The sequence below is a fragment of the Delphinapterus leucas genome, chromosome 8 (genome assembly GCF_059928025.1).
Source record: "Delphinapterus leucas isolate spDelLeu-1000000601 "Yukka" chromosome 8, BTC_Dleu_Yukka2, whole genome shotgun sequence".
Taxonomy (NCBI): Eukaryota; Metazoa; Chordata; class Mammalia; order Artiodactyla; family Monodontidae; genus Delphinapterus; species Delphinapterus leucas.
In genome coordinates, this window is record NC_143136.1 from 34,223,159 (window position 1) to 34,241,100 (window position 17,942).

At 39.4% G+C, this 17,942-nt stretch overlaps 1 protein-coding gene across 1 annotated transcript in view; it reads left to right on the forward strand.

Moving 5' to 3' along the window:
* CATSPERT (catsper channel auxiliary subunit tau) overlaps positions 1 to 17,942 on the forward strand; it is a 152,119-nt gene that overhangs the window by 39,068 nt on the left and 95,109 nt on the right. Inside the window, 3 exon segments of the mRNA XM_089916510.1 lie at positions 11,004 to 11,123; positions 16,715 to 16,759; positions 17,692 to 17,760. Coding sequence (XP_089772636.1) covers positions 11,004 to 11,123; positions 16,715 to 16,759; positions 17,692 to 17,760 — 234 coding nt within the window.

Genomic DNA, 17,942 nt, shown 5'->3' on the forward strand with positions numbered 1-17,942 from the left:
TGTGTTTTACAGTTTTTTTCTTGTAGTTGATTTCTAATTTCATAGTGTTGTGGTCAGAAAAACTGCTTGATATGATTTCAGTTTTCTTAGATTTATTGAGGCTTGCTTTGTGGCCCAGTATGTGATCAGTCCTGGAGAATGTTCCATGAGCACTTGAGAAGATTGTGTATTCTGCTGCTTTTGGGTGGAATGCTCTATAAATATCAATTTATATCAAAATATCAAGTCCATCTGGTCTAATGTGTCTTTTAAGGCCTGTGTTTCCTTATTGATTTTCTGTCTGGATGATTTGTCCATTGATGGAGGTGGGGTGTTAAAGTCCCCCACTATGGGACTTCCTTGGTGGCGCAGTCATTAAGAATCTGCCTGCCAATGCAGGGGACATGGGTTCAGGCCCTGCTCTGGGAAGATCCCACATGCCATGGAGCAACTAAAGCCCATGCACCACAACTACTGAGCCTGCATTCTGGAGCCCATGAGCCACAACTACTGAGCCTGCATGCTGCAACTACTGAAGCCACATGGCCTAGAGCTTGTGCTCTGCAACAAGAGAAGCCACTGCACTGAGTAGCCCACTCACCACAATGAAGAGTAGCCCCCTCTCGCCACAACTAGAGAAAGCCTGTGCGCAGCAACAAAGACCCAGCACAGTCAAAAATAAAATATAAATAAATAAATTTATAAAAATGTCCCCCACTACTACTGTGTTGCTGTCAGTTTCTCCTTTTATGACTGTTAGTATTTGCCTTATATATTGAGGTGATCCTATGTTGGATGCATATGTATTTACAATTGTTGTATCTTCTTCTTGGATTGATCCTTTGACCATTATGTAGTGTCCTTCACTTTCAGTCTGTGTGTGTCCCTGGATCTGAAATGGGTCTCTTATAGACAGCATATATACAGGTCTTGTTTTTGTATCCATGCAGCCAGTTTATATCTTTTGGTTGGAGCATTTAATATGTTTAAGGTAATTATTGATATGTATGTTTTTACTGCCATTTTGTTAATTGTTTTGGATTTGTTTTTGTAGGTCTTTTTTCTTCCCTTACTCTTTTGTTCTCTTCTCTTGTGATTTGATGACTAATTTTAGTGTTGTGCTTGGATTCCTTTCTCTATTTTGTGTGTGTATCTATTGTAGATTTTCGGTTTTGGGGTTGCCATGAAGATTTGGTATCTATAACAGTCTGTATATAAACAAGATTGTTTTAAGTTGCTGGTCTTACAATGCATTTCCAATATCCTGCATTTGTGCTCTCCTCTTCTCACAATCGCTGGTTTTGATATATTTGTGTGCAGATCATTTCCTACTTTTACTGTATGTTTGCCTTTACCGATTAGCTTTTCCATTCGTAATTTACTTGTTCCTAGTTGTGGCCTTTTCTTTTCCATCTAGAGAAGTTCCATTAGCATTTGTTGCAAAGCTGGGCTGGTGGTGCTGAATTCTCTTAGCTTTGGCTTGTCTGTAAAGCTTCTGATTTCTACATTGAATCTGAATGAGAGCTTTGCTGGGTAGAGTATTCTTTGTTGTAGGTTCTTCCCTTTCATCACTTTAAATATATCGTGCCACTCCCTTCTAGCCTGAGAGTTTCTCCTGAGAAGTCAGCTGATAACCTTATGGGAATTCCCTTGCATGTTACCTTTTGCTTTTCCTTTGTTGCTTTTAATTTTTTTTTTTTGCCTTTAATTTTTGTCAATTTATTCTTTGTGTCTCAGCGTGTTTCTCCTTGGGTTTATCCTACCTGGGAATCTCTGTGCTTCCTGGACATGGGTGACTGTTTCCTTTCCCATGTTAGGCAATTTCTTAGCTATTATCTCTTCAAATATTTTCTCAGGTGGTTTCTCTCTGTCTTCTCCTTTTGGGACCTCTATAATGTGAATCTTGGTGCATTTAATGTTGTCCCAGATCAAGATGGCAGTGTGGGAAGATGCGGAGTTCGCATCTCCCCACGACTAGGGCACCTGCAGGATGCTGTGGGGGACCTTGACACCCAAGGAGATGGGAGGAACCCCCAAGCGAACTGATAGGACATGGGGGGACTGAGGTGGGGGAAAAGTGGAAGCTGGACAGGACGGGCACCCCTGAGGGTGGCTGAGAGAGGGGAGGGGTTCCCACACAAGGAGGGACCCTTGGGGGCTTGGATCGGGGGGAGCACGCCCAGTGTATCCCCTGCCCAGTCTGCCAGAGAAATCTGCTCAGCTCTTTGGCTAGGTCCTATGCCCTCAGAGGCCCCCTCCAGGCCGTGTGGGTCCTGGGGGCGTAGGAGGGAGGTTGGGGGAGAGCAGGAGAGGCAAGCAGGAGGGGTCTTCCAGGACCAGAGTAGCAGGAGAGGAGCAGAAGGCATTTGCCCCGCCCACTTCAGCCCAAGAAGCCTGCCGGGCTCCCAGATGGGTTCCCCTGCCCTCTGAGACCAGAGGCGGGAGTCACGCCTGGGTCCCTTCTGTTCCTTTGAGCCTAAGCCCCACGCCCACACACCCAAGATCCTTTTCCAGCCCTGCAGGTCCTAAGCATAGACCCCACCCATCACCCAAACCCCACCCCTGCTTAGGCCCCGCCCTCCACAGCCAAAGCCTTTTCCAGCTTCTTTTTTTCTCCTCCTCTTTTTTACTATTGTGGTTCTGTTTTACCTTCTGGTTGTTGTTTCATCTATATTTTTATGTTTATATTCTTTCTAACATCTGTTAGTTATCTAGTCTAATTTTATTTTTTACTATGTTATTGTTCTCCTCCTCCCCCCCCCTTTTTTTTTTTTTTTTTGCTGCTCCGTGTGGCTTGCAATATCTTGGTTCACAAGCTGGGGGTCAGGCCGAAGCTCCTGCAGTGGGATCACCAAGTCCAAACCACTGGACTAACAGAGAACCTGAGACCCCAGGGACTATTCATCGGAGTGAGGTCTCCTGGAGGTCCTCATCTCAGAACAAAGACCCAGGTCTACCCAACAGCCTACAAACTCCAGTGTTGGAAGCCTCAGGTCAAACAACCAGTAAGACAGGAACACAATCCCACTCATCAAAGAAGAAAAAAGGGGCTTTCCTGGTGGCGCAGTGGTTGGGAGTCCACCTGCCAATGCAGGGGACGTGGGTTCAGGCCCTGGTTTGGGAAGATTCCACAAGCCATAGAGCAACTGAGCCTGTGTGCTACAACTACTGAGCCTGTGCTCTGGAGCCCACAAACCACAACTGCTGAGCCCGCATGCCACAGCTGCTAAAGGCCGTGCGCCTAGAGCCCGTGCTCTGCAACAAGAGAAGCCACCGCAATGAGAAGTCTGCGCACCCTAACAAGGAGTAGCCCCCACTCACCGCAACTAGAGAAGGCCCACGCACAGCAACGAGGACCCAATGCAGCCAAAAAAAAAAAAAAAAAGACAGCAAAATATTATGTCACAGATGAAAGAGCAAGGTAAAGACCTAGAAGACCAAATAAATGAAGAAGAAATAGTCAATCTACTTGAAAAAGAATTCAAAGTAATGATAGTAAAGATGATCCAGAATCTCAGAAATAGAATGGAGGCACAGATTGAGAAAATACAAGAAGTTTTTAACAAAGATCTAGAAGAAATAAAGAACAAACAAACAGAGATGAACAACACAATAACTGAAATGAAAAATACACTAGAAGGAATCAATAACAGAATAACTTAGGCAGAAGAACGAATAAGTGAGCTGGAAGACAGAATGGTGGAAATAACAGCCAAGAAGCAGAATACAGAAAAAAGAATGAAAAGAATTGAAGACAATCTCAGAGAGCTCTGGGACAACAGTAGATGCACCAACATTCGAATTATAGTGGTCACAGAAGAAGAGAAAAAGAAAGGGTTGAGAAATCATTTGAAGAGATTATAGTGGAAAACTTCCCTAACACGAGAAAGGAAATAGTCACTGAAGTCCAGGAAGCACAGAGAGTCCCATACAGGTTCAACCCCAGGAGAAACACACCAAGACACATATTAATCAAACTAACAAAAATTAAATTCAAAAAAAAAATATTAAAAGCAGCAAGGGGGAGACCTTCAAGATGGCAGAGGAGTAAGACATGGAGATCACCTTCCTCCCCACAAATACATCAAAAATGCATCTACATGTGGAACAACTCGTACAGAACACCTACTGAGTGCTGGCAGAAGACCTCCGACTTCCCCAAAGGCAAGAAACTCTCCACATACCTGGGTAGGGCAAAAGAAAAAAGAAAAAAGAAATACAAAAGAATAGGGACGGGACCTGCACCTCTGGGAGGGAGCTGTGAAGGAGGTAAAGCTTCCATACACTAGGAAGCCCCTTCACTGGTGGAGACGGGGGGTGGCAGCGGGAAAGTGTTGGAGCCATGGAGGAGAGCTCAGCAACAGGGATGCAGAGGGCAAAGCGGAGAGATTCCCTCACAGAGGATTGGTGCTGAGCGGCACTCACCAGCCTGAGACGCTTGTCTGCTCACCCTCCAGGGTGGGACGGGTGGGGGCTGGGACCTGAGGCTCTGGCTTCTTTGGAGGTCAGATCCCAGGGAGAGGACTGGGGTTGGCTGCGTGAACACAGCCTGAAGGGGGCTAGTGCGCCACAGCTAGCAAGGAGGGAGTCCAGGAAAACGTCTGGAACTGCCTAAGAGGCAAGAGACCATTGTTTCAGGGTGTGCAAGGAGAGGGGATTCAGAGCACGGCCTAAATGAGCTCCAGAGACAGGCGTGAGCTGTGGCTCTCAGTACAGACACCAGAGACAGGCATGAAATGCTAAGGCTGCTGCTGCAGCCACCAAGAAGCCTGTGTGCGAGCACAGGTCACTATCCACACCTCCCCTCCCAGGAGCCTGTGCAGCCCGCCACTGCCAGGGTCCTGTGATCCAGGGACAACTTCCCCAGGAGAACACACAGCGTGCCTCACACTGTTGCAATGTCACACTGGCCTCTGCCGCTGCAGCCTCGTCCCGCATTCCGTGCCCCTCCCTCCCCTGAGCCTGAGTGAACCAGTGCCCCCTAATCAGCGGCTCCTTTAACCCCGTCCCGTCTGGGCAGAGAACAGACGCCCTCAGGTGGCCTACACACAGAGGTGGGGCAAAATCCAAAGCTGAACCCCGGGAGCTGTGCAAACAAAGAAGAGAAAGGGCAATTTCTCCCAGCAGCCTCAGGAGCAGCGGATTAAATCTCCGGAATCAACTTGATGTACCCTGCATCTGTGGAATACCTGAATAGACAACGAATCATCCCCAAATTGAGGCAGTGGACTTTGGGAGCAACTATAGACTGGGGGTTTGCTTTCTGCATCTAATTTGTTTCTGGTTTTATGTTTATCTTAGTTTAGTATTTAGAGCTTATTATAATTGGTAGATTTGTTTATTGATTTGGTTGCTCTCTTCCTTTTTATAAAATATAGATGTATATTTTTTCCTTTTTCTCTTTTTGTGAGTGTGTATGTGAATACTTCTTTGTGTGATTTTGTCTGTATACCTTTGCTTTTACCATTTGTCCTAGGGTTCTGTCTTTCCTTTTTTTTTTTTTTTAGTATAGTTTTTAGCACTTGTTGTCATTGATGGATTTGTTTATTGGTTTGGTTGCTCTCTTTATTTCTTTCTATTTTTTATTACTTTTTAATTTTTTTACTTTTATTTTAATAACTTTTTGTTTATTTATTTTTCTTTTTTCTTTCTTTCTATTTTTTTCTCCCTTTTCTTCTGAGCTGTGTGGCTGACAGGGTCTTGGTGCTCTGGCCAGGTGTCAGGCCTGAGCCTCTGAAGTGGGAGAGCTGAGTCCAGAACATTGGACCACCAGAGACCTCCCAGCCCCACGTAATATCAAATGGTGAAAGCTCTGCCAGAGATCTACATCTCAACACTAATACCCAGCTCCACTCAACAACTAGCAAGCTACAGTGCTGGACACCCCATACCAAACAACTAGCAAGACAAGAACACAACACCACCCATTGGCAGAGAGGCTGCCTAAAATCATAAGTTCACAGACACCCCAAAGCACACCACCAGACATGGTTCTGCCCACCAGAAAGACAAGATCCAGCCTCATCCACCAGAACACAGGCACTAGTCCCCTCCACCAGGAAGCCTACACAACCCACTGAACCAACCTTACCCACTGGGAGCAGACGCCAAAAACAATGGGAACTACAAACCTGCAGCCTGTGAAAAGGGGATCCCAAATGCAGTAAGTTAAGCAAAATGAGAAGACAGAGAAATACACAACAGATGAAGGAGCAAGGTAAAAACCCACCAGACTAAATAAATGAAGAGGAAATAGGCAGTCTACCTGAAAAAGAATTCAGAGTATTGATAGTAAAGATGATCCAAAATCTTGGAAATAGAATGGAGAAAATACAAGAAACGTTTAACAAGGACCTAGAAGAACTAAAGAGCAAACAAATATTGATGAATACAATAAATGAAATGAAAAATTCTCTAGAAGGAATCAATAGCAGAATAACTGAGGCAGAAGAACATATAAGTGACCTGGAAGATAAAATAGTGGAAATATATATAACTACCACAGAGCAGAATAAAGAAAAAAGAATGAAAAGAATTGAGGACAGTCTCAGAGACTTCTGGGACAACATTAAACACACAAACATTCGAATTATAGGGTTCTCAGAAGAAGAGAAAAAGAAAGGGTCTGAGAAAATACTTGAAGAGATTATAGTTGAAAACTTCCCTAATTTGGGAAAGGAAATAGTCAATCAAGTCCAGGAAGCACAGAGAGTCCCATACAGGATAAATCCAAGGAGAAACATGCCAGGACACATATTAATCAAACTATCAAAAATTAAATACAAAGAAAAAATATTAAAAGCAGCAAGGAAAAAGCAACAAATAACATACAAGGGAATCCCCATAAGGTTAACAGCTGATTTCTCAGCAGAAACTCTGTAAGCCAGAAAGGTGTGGCAGGACATTTTTAAAGTGATGAAAGGGAAAAACCTACAACCAAGATTACTCTACCCAACAAGGACCTCCATCAGATTTGATGGAGAAATTAAAACCTTTACAGACAAGCAAAAGCTAAGAGAATTCAGCACCACGAAACCAGCTTTACAACAAATGCTAAAGGAACTGCTCTAGGCAGGAAACACAGGAGGAGGAAATGACCTACAATAACAAACCCAAAACAATTAAGAAAATGGTAATAAGAGCATACATATCGATAATTACCTTAAGTGTAAACGGATTAAAAGCTCCCACCAAAAGACATAGACTGGCTGAATGGATACAAAAATAAGACCCGTATATATGCTGCCTACAAGAGACCCACTTCAGACCTAGTGACACATACAGACTGAAAGTGAAGGGATGGAAAAAGATATTCCATGCAAATGGAAATCAAAAGAAAGCTGGAGTAGCAATTCTCATATCAGACAAAATAGACTTTAAAATAAAGACTATTACAAGAGACAAAGAAGGACTCTATGTAATGATCAAGGGATCAATCCAAGAAGAAGATATAACCATTGTAAATATTTATGCACCCAACATAAGAGTACCTCAATACATAAGGCAAGTGCTAACAGCCATAAAAGGGGAAATCAACAGTAACACAATAATAGTAGGGGACTTTAACACCCCACTTTCACCAATGGACAGATCATTGGTGAAAGTGATCAATGAAGGAAACATTGGTATGCTCATCAATGAAGGAAACATTGGTATGCATTTGGTATGCTCATTTTCCTTGGAAAATTATTTGTGGACCTTTTTTGAGGTCTAGGGTGAAAGTAGCACTTCTAAGGAATACTCGTGTTTGCTTCTAAGGCATACCAAATATTTAAAGAAGAATTAATAGCAGTCTTTCTCAAATTCTTCCAAAAAATAAAAGAGAAGGGAGCACATCCAAACTCATGTTACAAGGCCAGCATTACTGTGATACCAAAACCAGACAAGGACACTACAAGAAAATTCCAGGCTAATATCCCTGATGAACATGGATGCAAAAATCCTCAACAAATGATTCGCAGACCAAATTCAGCAATACATTAAAAGAATCATGCATGTTACATTAATATGATTAAGTAGGATTTTCTCCAGGGATGCAGGGGTAGTTCAACATCTCCAAATCAGTCTATATTATACACCACATTAATAAAAAAGATAAAAATTACATGATCATCTCAATAGATGCAGTCAAAATTCAACATCCATTCATGACAAAAACTCTCAAAAAAGTGGGTAAAAAGGGAATGTACCTCAACATAATGAAGGCCATATATGAAAAACCCACAGGTAATATTATACTCAATGGTGAAAAACTGAAAGCTTTTCCTCTAAGATTAGGGACAAAACAAGGCTGCCCACTCTTGCCACTTTATTCAACATGATAATGGAAGTCTTAGCTGGAGCAGCTAGGAAGGAAAAATGAAAGGCATCCAGATTAGAAAGGAAGAAGAAAAACTGTCTCTATTTGCAGATGACATCATCTTATATATAGAAAAATCTAGACTCCACACACACAGAAAAACCTGTTAGAACTAATAAATTCAGTAAAATTGGAGGATACAAAATCAATATACAAAACCAGTTGCATTTCTATACACTAATAACAAATTGTTAGAAAGAAAAATTAAGTCTCATTTACAATTGCATCAAAAAGAATAAAATACCTAGGGAAAATTTAATCAAGGGGGTGAAAGACCTGTACACTGAAAACTATGACATTGATAAAAGAATTTGAAGAAGACACAAATGGATAGGTATTCCATGCTTATGGATTGAAAGAATTAATGCTGTTAAAATGTTCATACTATCTAAAGCAATGCAATCTCTATCAAAATTCCAATGGCACTTTTTACAGAAATAGGAAAACAATCCTAAATTTTGTTGTAACCACAAAAGACCCCAAATAACCAAGGCAATCTTGAGAAAGATTAAAGCTAGAGGCATCACACTTCCTGATTTCAAACTATATTACAAAACTATAGTAATCAATATGCTATTGGCATAAAAAGAGACACGTAGCTCAAAGGAACAGAATAGAGAGCCCCAAAATAAACCCACATATATGTGGTCAATTAATTTATGATAAAGGAGCCAAGAATATACAATGGGGAAAGGGCAGTTTCTTCAGTAAATGGTGTTGGGGAAACTGGACAGCCACAGGCAAAAGAATGAAACTGGACCACTATCTTATATCATACATAAAAAGAAACTCAAAATAGATTAAAAAGTTGAACATAAGACCTGAAACCATAAAATTTCTTGAAGAAAACATAGGAGGTAATTCCTTGACATTGGGCTTAGCAATGATTTTTCTTGGATTTGACCCCAAAAGCAAAGGCAACAAAAGCAAAAATAAACAAGTGGGACTACATTAAACTAAAAAGCTTTTGTACGGCTGAGGAAACAATCAACAAAATGAAAATGTAACCTACAGAATGCAGTAAAATATTTGCAAATCATATATCTGATAAGAGGTTAATGTCCAAAATATATAAAGTACTACAACTCAGTAGAAAAAAAACCCCAAACAATCCAATTAAAAAATGGGTAGAGGATCTGAATAGACATTCTTCCAAAGAAAACATACAAATGGCTAACAGGTCCATGACAACATCAGTAATAATCAGAGAAATGCAAATCAAAACCACAGTGAGATATCACCCCACACCTGTTAAAATGTTGGTGAGGATGTGGAGAAGAGGGAACACTTGTGCACTGCTGGTAGGAATGTAAATTGTTGCAGCCACTGTGGAAATAAATATGGAGGTTCCTCAAAAAATTAAAACTAGAACTACCAGATGATCTAGCAATTCCTCCTCTGGCTATTTATCCAAAGAAAATGAAATCATGGTCTCAAAAAGGTATCTGCACCCTCATGTTCATCGCAGCACTTACAATAGCCAAGACGTGGAAACAACCTAAGTGTCCATCCACAGTGAATGGATTAGAAAAATGTGGTATATATACACAATGAAATCTTACTCAGCCATAAAAAAGAAAAAAACCCTGCCATTTGCAACAACGTGGTTGGATTTGGGCATTATGCTAAGTGAAATAAGTCAGAGAAAGAAAAATATGGTATGATCATTTATATGGACAATCTAAAAAAATAAAATAAGGAAATTCCCTGGCGGTCCAGGGGTTAGGACTCCGTGCTTTCACTGCTGAGGACACGGGTTCAATCCCTGGTCAGGGAACTAAGATCCTGCAAGCCGTGTGGTGCAGCCAAAAAAAAAAAAGAAGGAAAAAAAAATGAACTCATAGTTAAAGAGAACAAATAGATTGGTGGTTGCCAGAGGTGGGGTTTGGGGGTGGGTGAAATGGATGAAGGTGGTCAAAATGTGCAAACTTCCAGTTATAAGATAAATAGATAAATAAGTCCTTGAGATCTAATGTACAGCAAGGTGACTGTAGTTAACAATAATGTATTATATATTTGAAAGTTGCTAAGAGAGTAGATCTTAAAAGTTCTCATCACAAGAAAATAATTGTAACTGTGTGATGATGGATATTACCTAAACTTACAGTGATAATCATTTTGTAATTTATACAGATATCAAATCATTATGTTGTACAGCTAAAAGTAATACAATGTGATATGTCAATAATATCTCAATTAAAGAATGTTTTTAAGGGCACCTAGAATATTAGAGTGGGGAGGCATGAGATCTATTTCAAATTAGCAAAAGAGTATATGAACTTTAAAGGTCTTATAATAATGGTATTGTGTTACAAAGCTCAAGGTTGGAAGAGAGTTTCAAGCTGAGACAATGATATACTTTATCAAAAAGTAAAAGAAAAAAGACAGAAAAGGATTTTGGATGTCTTTTGGTATTAAATGTTTGGATTACGTAGATTATTTGGGTTGGATATCGGTTACTGGACTACCTTTGATAATGTAGTTTCAGTAGAGTATTTAGGCTAAACTTTTGAATAGGGTTAAGAAGAGAGTGTATAGGCAATGGGTGTTTCCAAAAAAATGGGTGTTTCAAAAAGTGTATTTTGTGGATGTATTTGTTCAGAAATTATGTCTGAAACTCAGACTGAAAATTTAATGCTTCTTTTCATATGTATTTTGTATCAAGGTTCCTCGACGTCAAGATGATGAGAAGAATAATATTTATTTGGAACTAATGCAACATGACAGTACAAAATATCTTCTCTTATTAGGGAGTGTTCAGGTACATCTTTATGAAGTAATTCAGGTATGTATCAAAATTTTTTTCACCTTGGTATCACATTGTCCAGTTGGTGTTTGTTGTTAAGATTTATCTGTACCTGATGGACTCCTTTTGCTTATTATCTGTGTTATGTGCTTAGTAAACTCATGTGCTTAGTAAACAATATCTTCCTCTGGCTCAAAAAAAAAGTTAGTTTGTAACAGCATAATGTTTTTTTTAATTTTTATTGCAGTATAATTGCCTTACAATATTGTGTTAGTTTCTACTGTACAGCAAAGTGAATCAGCAATACGTATACATATCCCTTCTTTTTTGTACTTCCCTTCCATTTAGGTCACCACAGAGCACTGAGTAGAGTTCCCTGTGCTATACAGTAGGCTCTCACCAGTTATCTACTTTATACATAGTATCAATAGTGTATGTATGTCAGTCCCAATCTCCCAACTCATCCCATCCCCCACCCGTTTTCCCCTTGGTATCCATACTTTTGTTCTCTATGTTTTTAAAAATTTATTTTCTGGAAGGGCAATGATACAACCTAACAACCTAAAAGACTGAGCATGCTTGTTTGTTTGTTTCATTTTGTTTTCTGAGATGTTTCTAAACGAGACCCAAACCACAAACTCTCTTAATTGTGAGCACCAGTTTCACATCGGTTCTTTTATCTTTAGCTGGGCTGCTTGCAGTCTGCCCTGTGCATGTGTCATTTAGGAGTCAGCCAAAGTTTTAGGCAGAATTTATACACAGATTCTGTGGTTCCTTCTCTCTCGCTGTCTACTGCCTCCTGCCCTTTCCTCCAAGAAAAGATAATGATTCTTCTGAACTTTGTATTTAATATTCTCTTGCTCTTTTCATAGCTTTACTACTTAATGTAAGTTACAAAAAAATTGTATCTTTTGTGTTGCTAAACATATTATGTTTCTAAGATTAATACACTTAATTTCATTAGCTAGTACTCATTTTTTCACTGCTGTATACGTTCCATGTGAGAGTGTTCCCCAGTTTATTTATCTATAATGTTTTTTTTTTTTTTTTTTTCTGTACACGGGCCTCTCACTGTTGCGGCCCCTCCCATTGCAGAGCACAGGCTCCGGACGCGCAGGCTCAGCGGCCATGGCTCACGGGCCCAGCCGCTCCGCGGCATGTGGGATCCTCCCGGACCGGGGCATGAACCCGCGTCCCCTGCATCGGCAGGCGGACTCTCAACCACTGCGCCACCAGGGAAGCCCTATCTATAATTTTTTAATGGATATTTTGATTGTTTTCAGTTTTTTACTATTGTGCACATTGCTGCAGTGAATTTTTTTGAACATATCTTCCAGTGCGTATCTGCAGAAAGTCTCTACATTATGATGAATTGCCCTCTATGAGTCTCTATGATGAATTGCTACATCGTAGGTAAAGAGACCATGTTATTTATTGATCAGAGTTATCAGAGAAAGAAATTTTGGTTATTTATGGATTTCCCCCCAAAGCCTTATGATTTTAGCTGTGGTATGCTGCCTCTGTGTATTATCTGTCAGAATTCTTCTACAGGCACTTCTACCTTAATTAAATATCACATCATTTTCCTTATTAGAATTTCTCAGTTACCCCCTTTCGGTCAAAACGCAGATCCCAGAAGTACAAAGTTTACCATGAGGACTTTGGTCTTTTTTTTTTTTATGCACTTTTATTGGCTTGATGTTGGCTTGGGCTGATAGTTCTATAATAATATTTAAGCATCTGGACATCAGACAATAGAGGAAGATAAGAACTGTGAGACAAATGTTTTGCATTTAGTTTGTATCCAGCCCTATTCAAACTAGGCCTAATGGGAGAATAAGTCCCATGGATGAGTTTGGCCCACCTTAAATAGCCAAGTGACCTTTTTTTAAAACTTTTATTTTGAGATAATTATAGATTCACATGCAGCTGAAAGAAATAATACAGCATGATCCTATGTACTCATTTTCCCCCTGATGGTAACATCTTTCAAAACAATGGTAAGTATCACAACCAAACTACAGAACGTTTCCATCTATACAAGGATCCCTGATGTTGCCCTTTTATAGCTACACCCACTTCCTTCCTGCCCTTACCCTTCCTTAACAATTGGTTACCACCAGTCTGTTCTTCATTTCTGTAATTTTCTCAATGTAACCTTTTAGGATTGGCGTGTTTTCAGTTAGCGTGATTCTCTGGAGAATCATACAGGTTACTGCATGTATCCATAGTTCATTCCTTTCTGTTGTTGAGTAGTACTTCATGGTGTGAATGTACCACAATTTGTTTAAATATTCGCCCATTGGAGGACATCTGGGTTGTTTCCAGTTTTTGGTGGTTATGAATAAGTTACTATAGTCACAGGTTTTTGCGTGAATATAGTGTTCGCTTCTCAGATAAGTTTCTGGGTTATAAGGTAGTTTGTGTGTACCGTTTTTAAAGAAGCTGCCAAACAAACTGTTTTCCGTAGTGGCTGTGCCGTTGTACATTCCCAGCAGAAATGCATGAGTGATCCAGTTTCTCAGCACCCTCGTCAGCCTTTGGTAGTGTCACTGTTCTTTATTTTAGCCATTCTGATGGCTGTGTAGTGTTACTGTGGTATTAATTTGCAGTTCCCTAACAGCTAGTAATGTTGAACATCTTTTTAGGAGGGCCTTTTTTTTCTCCTGGTTTTATTGAGATGTAATTTACATGCAGCACTGTACAAGTTTAAGGTGTTCAGCATAATGATTTGGCTTACATACCTGATGAAGTGATTACCACAATAAGTTTAATGAATATCCATCATCTCCTATAGACAAAACACCAAAGAAATAGAGAAAAAAATTTTTTATGATGAGCAGAACGCTTAGGATTTACTCCCTTAATAACTTTCATGTATAACATGCCATGGTGTTCATTGTTTTTATCATGTTGTACACGACATCTCTAGTACTTATTTATCTTGTAAGTAGAAGTTTGTACCCTTTGACTACCTTCATAAATTAAAAGGCCTTTTACAATTTATGATGCTAGTCAACAAATTTATGCTTATCTCTTTGGTCTCTAAAGCTTGAGCTGTATCATTTGCTATTTGGGTCACATGCAGGGATAGACTATAGACCACTTGATTATAGAACTACTAGCCATGGTAGAAATCCTCGTGCAGATTGGTAAAATCTAGTGCTTGGTTGAGTTGGAAAGACCTGATGATAAGACCCAAACTACAGATCACGTTTGGAAGCATGGGAGGGCCATCTGATTGTACAACAATTATCTCACTTGTATACTTGGAAAGTACACGTGCATTGTTTATGATTACCAGTTGGTATCAATTGCTTTCTGAATATAATTGGCCTGATTTTGGAGGACAAAGATGCTGAATTGAATTAAATAAATCACATAATAGGTTTTGCATAACTTTATTAAAAAAAAGTAATTGGGGCTTCCCTGGTAGCACAGTGGTTAAGAATCCACATGCCAATGCAGGGGACACGGGTTAGAGCCCTGGTCCGGGAAGATCCCACATGCCACAGAGCAGCTAAACCCATGCTCCACAACTACTGAGTCTGCGTGCCACAACTACTGAAGCCCATGCGCCTAGAGCCTGTGCTCCGCAACAAGAGAAGCCACCGCAATGAGAAGCCCACGCACCGCAACTAAGAGTAGCCCCCACTCACTGCAACTAGGGAAAGCCCACGTGCAGCAACGAAGACCCAATGCAGCCAAAAAAAGAAAAAAGTAATTGGTCTGTACTTGTATCATTAATCCCTTGTTCCTTCCTATCCCTGATACATTTTGGGTTTCTTTGAGGCTCTGGGAGAAACCAGAAACATCAGCTAATTGTTAAGGTCTGCGGTCCAATTAAGGCATAAAAGTATATTGGAGCTTATAATATTTCTGTATTGATTATAGAAGGGAATGTAATATTAATTTTGAAATGAATTGCAGTACCATTTGTGTTCATTGGTTTGGCTATATGATCCATACCAGATGAGCCTAAGACTAGGTGATAAATTCAACAATTAGAAAGATTGATAGCTACTGTAATTATTAGAGAAAGGCAATAGAAAATTCAAAGGTGTGGAAGATTGTTAGAGTAATGCCCCCTAAAGAATCATGCCTCCCGGTATCTATACCTTTGAGTAGTCTACAGTGCTCCCCACCCCGACTACTGCGTTTAGCCATGTAACTTGCTTTGGACGGAGCAGAATCAAATTCAGGACAGGGAACCAAGTAGCTCATTGTCACACATTGAAACTCATCAGTGGAGCTGGGTGAAGGCAAGCCTAAAACTCAGTGGATTTGGATGAGTTAGATGCACATTCAGGATGAACATTTAATTGGCTCCAATGAAGACTCAATTGGGTAGATCTCAGTGGGACCTTCAGAAATAACTCAAAGACATTTACAGTAGTTAAAAGTATGACTAAAAGTTTACTTATGTATGAGGGAGATGAATCAGTAGGTTGAGTTTTCCATCAAAAGCAGAGACACCATTTTTAAGAGAGAAGAGAAGAAAAAGGCAGTCTTGGAAGAGTAAGATGTTTCTCCACTCCCCACTTTGGGAAAAGGGAAGCTTTAAAAAGCTAGAAGCTATAAAGAGCATGTTGACAGGATCATTAAGGAAATCAATTTCAATTACTTATGAATTTTCTGAGAAATCTTGTGACTTTATATGAAGAATATATATGATATGCTGATTTTGTGTGATGTCTGTCATTGTACCACCACCTGTTATTTTCCTCATTATAATGCCTCACCAGGAACTGAGAGGACAGGTGTTAAATAGGTTCTTGTGGATTGCTATGTTTTGGGGGTACAGAGGACATGTAGACCAGGTGCCAAAGTTTTCACTAAATGAGAATTAGTGACCAGAATGTCTGAAAGACATTCCAGAGAGCATGAGCCTTAAAAGAGGAAAACTTTTTATCTGTATAATAAGATAATAAATAATAAGATCTGGAAGCAATAGAAGAGAGTATGGCGGATGCTACCCCACCACCTAACCTTGAGATATGTGGGCCTTCACTTGAGGAGTCTATAATGGAAGCGGCATCCTTAGTGATGAGGCAGGTCTGAGCTAAAGGAAAGCTGGAAATGTTTAGTGGAGCAGTTAAAGATGGAAGGTTGCTTGTCAACCGTGGAATGGGGGTTCCATGAGCCACAGTGGAAAATGCTGGGAAGAAAGAGAACCATTGAATGTTGGATTAGCTGGGAGGACTCATAGCACAGCAGAGATGATCAGAGATGGTGACCAAGGATACCAAATGTTTTCCTGGCTAAAAAGATCCCAACAGTCCCCAAGAGATGAGAGAAGCACTCAGTTCTGTCATGAGTCAGCCTATCATGTAGATTCATGTTTAACCCCTCAAAAGGAGTGCAGGCCTGGCAGTTCCTCTAAGTATAAGCAGCAGGAACATTTTTCTTTAAAACATAAATGTAAATATTAGCATTTATTTCTGGTACAACCTGGAATTTTTATTTTCTTCCAAACATTCATTATTTTGGTATTTTAGCTATTAAATTTATATGTGCATTAAACATCATTACCTGATTTTTTAAAATTTATGAAATGATTTAGATAATATACAAGGGACTACATCAGTGATTCTATATTTAAGAATTTTATTGTTTGTTACTTTTTCTAGAAAGGGTGCTTTACTGAAGAACTCCGAATGTTGAATAAAAACACAGTAAGAACTTTACTGAAACTTCCAAAGCTTTGTGCACACACTTAACATTTCATGTAACTTTATTCTGATATTGTTTTTATTCTTTTCTTACCCTACCAGTCACTGTTTGAACTAATAGAAATATATTAAATAGAACGTATAATATTTGCTCACAATCTTCATCTCCACCGTTTTTTAAAATGCTGCTATCTTACTGCTAAATGGTGAACACAAAAATTAGAAATCATTGGGTAAGAGAGGAAAACGCCTCTGGCTACTTCTTTGCATAGCCTTAGGATCCTCACATACTGAATTGAGGAAATATTATTTTCCTCCTTAAGGAGTTTCTAAAGAGTTCTTTACAGTTCTTACTTGAATTCCTTTTTAAGTACTTAAAAATTATTATCTTGATTAATTGATCATCTACTCAGAGAGGCTTCTGCTGCCAATAGCCAGATCGGGGATAGGAAACAAAAAACAGAATGATGGACATTTGAGGGCATAACCTCGGACACCCTCCTTCATTTCACATATGAGCCAGCTGTGGTTCAGAGAGATGAAATCACTTGTCTAAATCAAAATTTTATCTGAAAGTGGAAGTGGAGATGGGAAAAGTGTGAATAAATACTTAAAAATATTATATACATGGATATGAATACATATATACATATGTATATATGTATCTCTGTATAATTCTATTAACAATTATAAATTGATATTTTTCATATTTTAATCATGTAATATTCCTTAACTTTAACATAAGGTTTTTAACATTTCAGGAATGCCACAGATTCTTCTATAGGAGTTGTGTAAATTTTTTTTTTTAAATCAAGAGATTCATGCTTTGGTTTTTCTAACTTATAGATTTGTGAGGTAAAAATATCACTTGTTATCACCTCTCCATTAAAATATCTTTCTGATCAAACAATAAAATAAATTTGGCACATGTTTAGTTTATCTGCAGGGCGGAAGTGGAATTTATGTTCTCCTATGGAAACTTTGGTTATGGATTTTCACATCAGGTTAGTTCCCCTCTTTTAAAAATAATTCTACTGCAGCTCTTCAGTTAAATCATCCTCCCGAGCCTCTATCCTTTCCAGTTTGATAAAATCTTTAAAATATTTTTAAAAGAACACCATTTTTCTCTAGCCTAAAGAAAAATGAAACTTTACCATTGTTTGTTTATACATTTTTAAATAATGAG